Source organism: Emydura macquarii, unplaced genomic scaffold, assembly GCF_026122565.2.
Source record: "Emydura macquarii macquarii isolate MOO-44397 ecotype Brisbane River unplaced genomic scaffold, CSIRO-AGI_Emac_v2 contig_820, whole genome shotgun sequence".
Taxonomy (NCBI): domain Eukaryota; kingdom Metazoa; phylum Chordata; order Testudines; family Chelidae; genus Emydura; species Emydura macquarii.
This window is the reverse complement of record NW_027130957.1, coordinates 1,174,673-1,181,802: the sequence shown is the minus strand read 5'-3', so window position 1 is coordinate 1,181,802 and position 7,130 is coordinate 1,174,673. Positions and strand designations below refer to the sequence as shown.

Below are 7,130 nucleotides of genomic sequence, written 5' to 3'. Positions count from 1 at the left end.
GAGCAGAAATGGCGGGATGATTCAGGACCAGATGGAGATCAAAGTGCTGTATGAGCGCTATTCATGCACCACTTAATGGTGAGTTGTCACAAGTCTGACACACAGGTGGGCCTAGTTTCCTGTCTACATGGGCTCAAGAAGAGAGGCCTGTTCAGTGTACTTCACAGCCCCTGAATGGAGCGAGTGGGACCTGCATTAAGGGCCCTTGTGCAGAGTGACTGGCTGGGATAGCGTGACTAGACCTACCCTAAAGGCACATGCTGCACTTGTCTCCTAGCAGAAGGCAGCAGCCCAAGCACTGTATGGCGGCGTTTCAGTAGCTGCACGGATCAGAAATTGCTTCCCAAAATCCATCTGTGGGGATGAAGCGTTTCCCTGGGAAAGCTCTAGAGGGAAGGAACAAGTATCCCAAAGGTGGGGGGGATGATACGACGCTGCCCTCAGCTGGCGCATGTTGGCACTCCTAATAGGTGGCATCGGACACGGAGAGCATGGCCATTGCCCCTAGGCGAAGGCGATCTTAGAGGGCTTGGGCCGAGTCCCCACCCCACCCTAGGTGCTCCGCCCACAGTACAGATTCTGGCACCAGCATGTAGCTGGAGCTTGTGAAGATGGACGGCTCCTTTCATAAAGAGCTCAGGGGCTCAGAACAGGACTCTGCCAGCAGCACAGCATCCCTTGGCCTTGCTTGGACATTGGCTTGAGCATTTACAAAGACGAGAGACCAGCATCCTGCAGCATCTAGGACTCTCGTCCCCGGAATGACCCTACCCAGCCTTACCCAGGCTGCAAGAGCGTTAGGCTGCCAGAGTCCGAGCTTAGTGTTAACGACAGATGTAAATACTCACTTGCCCTCCATTGGGAACCAGCGTGTCTGAGAACAGGCTCCAGTGAGAGGCAGGATGGGTCAGTGGCTACAGCACTAACTTGGGATACTGAGCCTTGCTCTGCGACAAGCTTCCTGCATGACCTCAGGCAAGTCACCTGGAGTAGGATTTTCAAAAGCACCTTTGAAAATGGCACTAGGTGGGTCTGGGCCTCCGTCAGCTCCCATATGTAAAATGGCGATACTCGCACTGCCCTACAGCACGTGGGTGGTGTGACGAGCACTACATGGACGAGTGTGAGATGCTCTGCTACTACGGTAGTGGGGGCTGGATACGTACCAGTTAGCTAGAGAGATTTCGCCATGCAGTGAAAACAACGAGCGTGCTGTAGCACTTTAAAGACGCACACATTTAATTTCAGCAGCCATAAGCTTTCGTGAGCTTCAGCTCACGTCCTCAGATGCAGTTGGGAGCATCTGCAGTGCTACAGCACTCAGTGTTTTTGCTGTGTACAGACTAACACGGCTACCCCTCTGGAACTCTCCTCCATGCAGTAAGTGTCTCGTGATTCACACCTCTAGGCTCAGGAAAGTTCATTTCAAGCCTCAGTAGTGGGTTTGCCTCAACCCTTAAAAACCAGCTCTCTAGCCTCAGGATGAGCGCAGGAGCCGCACTAGGCCATGCTATTCCCACCGACTCAGGAGTGAGTGAGTCTGGCTTCATGGGAATGTAATCAGCAGGGACCTTCCGCAGTGAAGGGCTCAGACATCAGCTGCAGGAGACACTCCTGCTGCTATTTGCACAGATGACTAAGTCGGTGAATCATGCAGCTGTAACAATTTACCTGCAAACTGGGACAGCTGAGTTACTGACCCCACCCTCCCCTCCCCATGCTGCCCAGGCTGTATCACAAACAGCAGATAACGCAAGCAATTAATGCAGGTTTCAGTGCCGTGAATTTGTCAGGAAGCCTTTTGGCAGCATCCGTCAGAGAAGCAGTCAGCTCCTGGCAAGTGGGGACAGGCTTAATCAGTGTGAGAGTGAAACTTCAGTGTAACATGAGGCAAAGTCTCGAAGATGAGTAGCTAATTACAAAGAGCTGCCAAGCAATCACAGAAATTGTTTTTCAAGCATCTTTAACGTAATCAAAAAGAGGAATGCAATTAACAATAAAAAGAGGAAGGCGCAGGTTTGAGAATCGGACGGAGGGTACAATGCAGGGCAGCTTTTATTTGACGCAGGGAGGCTTGTAAGGTGTGTGTCTAAAGAACACCCTTTCAACCAGCCCCCGCCCGCGTTTAGATCTGGTCAGTCTGACTCTTGGACGTGCTGCCAGAGAATGGTGTGCAACAAACCTGGACAAGAGCATTGTGATGCTATTCTCTCCCTCAAAGGCCAGTGGCAGAGGCGATTAAAAAACTAACTTAGCAGTTGTGGAAATGTTTCCCAACAGCAGCTCAGCCCGACTGTGCAGGCCGGTTTAACTGTGCATGCCCAGCCTGCTCCTTTGACAGCTTTGGGTTGTACAGACCGGTGTAGAAGGTGGCTTCGCTCTTACGCCTTGCTAGTTGCCCATAAACATATGCCTAGGGAAGTAGATGTTCTCCTCACTTCTCATATTGGATGCTGTCGAGCTGCAGACATTTCCGAGCGGTCATCTCGGCTACATACCATTCGCTTTTTAAAGGACGGTAAGAGGCCTTCAGTTTGAGGTGTGACCCGAGCATACGATCCGGAGCCAGAAATTCCTTGGTTCTAATGTCCCCTCTTTGCAAAAGAAAGAAGGAAAAACAAGAAAAACTAAAGGTCTGTGGATTTGGACAAGTCACTTAACTGCTCTGCTTCGGTTTCCCCAGCTGTGCAATGGGGATAGATACTGAACTGCCAGGGGGCCTTGCGGAATTAACCCATTACTAGGTGAAGAGCTCTGAAGACCTGCCAGTGTTTTGGAAAAGAGGAACTCTGCCCCATGCAGCTGGAGCTGCTCAGCTACCTTCAACACAGGAGCTTGTTCACTGCCTCGTTTCGCTTCGGTATCTGATCTTCCACTGTGTTCCCCTGCAATGCACCACTGGGGACGTTAGTGGGACAAAGAGATGCATCTGAAATCACCCTGCATTTATGCTGATCAAGCTTAAAACGCTTAAATGTTTAAGATATTTTGGAAGGTGAGGTTGGGGCTGGTGGATGCTGCAGTACCAGCCATCCCAGGACTTGACAGCCTCTAGCAATCCAGAGAGCAGGGACGGCAGCGGGGCAAGATTCCCACACGCTCCCTGGCCAGGTGCTTAACTCTGATCAGGAGGGCTCTCCTCCAGGCAGGACGGAATAGCTCATCCTCCATGGCCTAGCAAGTCTTTGGAGGCCAAGAAGGGGCCAATTATGACAGGGAGGTGAGGCAGCCATGCAAACTGTTTGGAACCAAAGATCAAGACCTCTGCTCTCGGTAGCACAGCCTCCTGCTCAGTGGGTCTCAGGGAGGGGCCTCCCAGTAAGATGGATTTTCCCCCCCGGGCTAGTGCATAATTTGTTTAGCTGCAAGGTGAATCACTGCATTTTTTCCTTTTAAGGAAAGTGCCGTCTGGGAGGAAGTGGGGGAGGGGTTCATTGAGAGCTTCTCTGCCACACCTAGCTCTTGCTCCAGGCTGAGACGCCAAGCCAAAAGCAGATCCCGTCAGCAGAGCTGAACAGAGACTCGGAAGGCTCCCAGGGTGTGACTGCCTGATCCTTTTCGAACCAGCCTCCTTGCAAAGCGGACTCCTTGCCACCAGCGCTCCCAGCAATGGCGAGAAACCACCAGGTGCAAAAGGCCAAGCTGGCCGAGCAGGCTGAGCGCTACGAAGACATGGCCGATTTCATGAAGGCAGTGGTGGAGCACGGGGACGAGCTCTCCAACGAGGAGCGTAACCTCCTCTCCGTTGCCTATAAGAACGTGGTGGGATGCCAGAGGTCCGCCTGGAGGGTCATCTCCAGCATCGAGCACAAGACCGAAGAAGGTGATGACAAAGCACAGCTGGTGAACGAGTACCGGGAGAAGGTGGAGGGTGAGCTGAAGGATGTCTGCAACATTGTCCTGGGGCTGCTGGACAAGTATCTCATTAAGAAAGCCAGTGATGCAGAGAGCAAGGTCTTCTATCTGAAGATGAAGGGAGACTACTTCCGCTACCTGGCCGAGGTAGCCACCGGGGATGACCGCAAGGACACCATAGAAAACGCCCAGAAAGCTTACCAGGAAGCAATGGACATCAGCAAGAAGGAGATGCAGCCCACGAATCCCATCCGCCTGGGGCTCGCCCTTAACTTCTCTGTCTTCCACTACGAGATTGCCAACGCCCCAGAACAAGCCATCACGCTGGCCAAAACCACATTCGATGAAGCCATGGGAGACCTGCACACACTCAGTGAAGACTCGTACAAGGACAGCACCCTCATCATGCAGCTGCTCAGGGACAACCTTACGTTATGGACAGCAGAGTGTGCGGGAGAAGATGGCGGAGAAGCTGCAGAAGAGCCTAAGAACTGAACTGCAGCCCCCCGAGCAATGGTCACACTCCCTGGCCCTCCCCCTTTTTTGTCAGACACGTCTCAGCTCCCGAGAGCTCTGCCTGGATTCCAACAGCAAAGGGGACTGACTGGTCTGTGCGTATGGTATTCACACGTTTTATCTCACCTTCTCTTATGGCAGCTTTGGGATAAATCTCCCTTCCCTGACCCTCCCCCTCACTACTCCTCGGATCTTGTGGTCTTCCTGCTGGGTAGTTACTGCTGTGGAAGAGCCCTAATAGCTTCACAGAAATGTGGGTGGCCCACTTGTTGGCAGTAACACTGGGGTTTTTTAACCCCCCTGCACTGGGACGTGGGGGGGTCCCTCCTGGCAGTTAACATTTAAAAAGGGGAAGCTGAGTTTGGTTTTCTGGATAAAGTTACCGAAACCGACTCGCAGCTAGAGAGTGTGCTCTCCTTCGCTTTCTGTAGTGACTTTTCTGCAGGGTTCCTACAGGCTCCTGTGAATTCCTTGCGCTCAGTAGCAAGCTGGAGGTGTTGGGCCATGGGGGATTCTTTGTAGTGGGTTAAGAATGACAAACTTGAGGTGCCTCCTGTATTCGTGTATTGCCGAAGCCACTGCCTGCCTGTCCCTCTCCAATAAAGCTGCACTTACTCTCCTACTTTTGTTGTCCTCATAGTCACTTCTTTACTGCACCCGCTACGAGACACGGCCCGGCCCTGGCCTGCTGGGGCACGGCCAGGGCTGCCTGGCACACGGCAAAGCATGTATTTCCAATGCACTGGAAGGGAGCGAGCGTTCCTGACGTGCACAAGTCTAAGCAGGGAGTGAGCGCGGTACTTTTCCAGGCAGGTTCACGCACGCCAGGCTGCCTGTGGCTCTGGGCAAGAGTGCGGGACCTGAGCAGAGCAGCTAGGCTCCAGTACACCTTGTGAGCAGGTCGTGCCCCCAGAGAGACCACCATGACGTGAGATTTGGTCAGTGATAGAAATAGGGGGGGTGAAGGAGCAGAACCTTTCCCAGGGAAGAGGGACTCTGAATGGCTCATGGAGAGGTAAGCAGGATCCCCTCACCCACCTGAAGGGAACAGCAGCGGTTACCCTGCTTCAGGCCATCTCCAGCGCCAGGTGGCAGGACTTCCCACCCGCTGCCCTTCCAAAAAAGCTGTTCCCACTAATACACAGAACAGTGACTTCTTTAAAAGCAGCATTCCTGCAGCTACAACCCACATAGTGATAACAGCCCCAGCCAGACCTGTTCGCAGCATAGGCACTGCTCACCCCCACGCCCTGGCATGGTCTTCCTCCACCTTGCCAGCCCCATGCACGTGATTCCCATTCGCTTCTGCTCCGGTGGCAGATTATGGATTTGGCCCTGGAACTAAGGGTCATAAACCCCAAATCTGGGTGGAAGACTTATGCCAGATTCCAGAGAGGCAGGGCCTGTCTACGTGAGACAGTGGCACTGGCTCATCTAAAGGGGAGATTTAAAACCGATATAGTTTAATTGTAGCAAATCCCTGGGGTGGGAACACGTATGCTGGGTTAAAAACAGGCTTAAAGTGTAATTAATTAGGAGTAGATTTAAGATAAGCTGCAATAAGATGCTCAAACCGGAATAAGACCACACAGACCTGACCACACAGGTTTGCCCCACTTTCACTAAATCAGAAAAAAACCACACTGGTGCAGCGTGTGTGCGCGGGACGTAGAGGGGCTGAACACAGTAGGTAGCTGATTCACCAGGTCATGAGGTGAATATGCCACGGACGCATTCATGGCCGAGTGAGCAGGCCTGCTGTTTTACTCTCGGCTCCAAGCAGCTTACGGTAACGTTATTCTAGGCTGAAAGCGCAGCATTAATAACTACAGAGCCCACTATTACGCTTTCCATTCAAAAGCACTGGGAGAGCCCGGAACCCGGGCCCAGAGTCAATGCAGACTGTAGTGAGCGGTTAACTCAGAGTCGATCGTAGCTTTACCAGGATGCTAGATGGGAGACATCTGTGCCCGGTGCCTTACAGGAAGGGGTGGGGGTCAGCGTAGGATTGCCCCACAGCACTCTTCTTGCATTGCGAGCTGCCTTAAGTGGCAGCTTGGAATGCATGGGGTTGCAAACGTACGTGAGACACGGCAGTGCTGGGGAGGGTGCAGAGAAGCCAAGGAAAGCTCAACCATTATTAAACTGGCATTTTTCCATGTCATTTCTTCGGCAAATGGGTGTAGCTGACAGACTGTACCGAGTTCAGCTTTTGCCCGCCACTAGTTTCAACTTGACAAATCATTACAATAAAATACAGTCATGCCACCTCGGGCTATGAGCTCATCTGATCAAGCAAAGCACAGCTGGGCTGGAAGCTAGGGGTGGGGGTGATTCAATAGGGTGCATTCTGGCCCGGCCCACACAAGCCTTTCTGTAGCTCTCCTGCCATCCTGGTGCGCGTGTCAGTGCAGACAGGGTTCAGGCAGCTACTGGCATTTTATCACCGTGTCCTGTTTGAGCAGGGTTAGACAACATGGTCCGGTCCAGTCCTGTCTACACGTGCGCGGCCTTGGTGGTAGCGGGATTCCAGCAAGCCGCAGAGTCAGTGCAGAACCTGACGCCCTTGTGCTGCTGGAGGTGCCATCTTTCGGAGGAGACAAATACCAAGCTCCTGGCTGCTTGTGGTCAGTAAGGGTGAGGTTTGCTAGTTGCCTGAGAGCCCTGGCTGCCCAATGCCCATTAAAGTTAGTGAGAATTTGGTGTCTGAATCCCTGATGAGGCTTTGCCAGTCTCAGCCTAGATAGCCCGGCCTGCTG

The 7,130-nt window shown here is 52.8% G+C and overlaps 1 protein-coding gene across 1 annotated transcript; it reads left to right on the top strand.

The window, feature by feature from the left end:
• The first annotated feature begins 3,484 nt into the window (after nt 1-3,484).
• On the top strand, nt 3,485-5,086 carry SFN (stratifin). Its single transcript, XM_067543366.1, has one exon. The coding sequence runs from the start codon at nt 3,610-3,612 to the stop codon at nt 4,348-4,350; it is 741 nt and encodes a 246-aa protein (XP_067399467.1). The 5' UTR covers nt 3,485-3,609; the 3' UTR covers nt 4,351-5,086.
• Nucleotides 5,087-7,130: the final 2,044 nt, after the last annotated feature.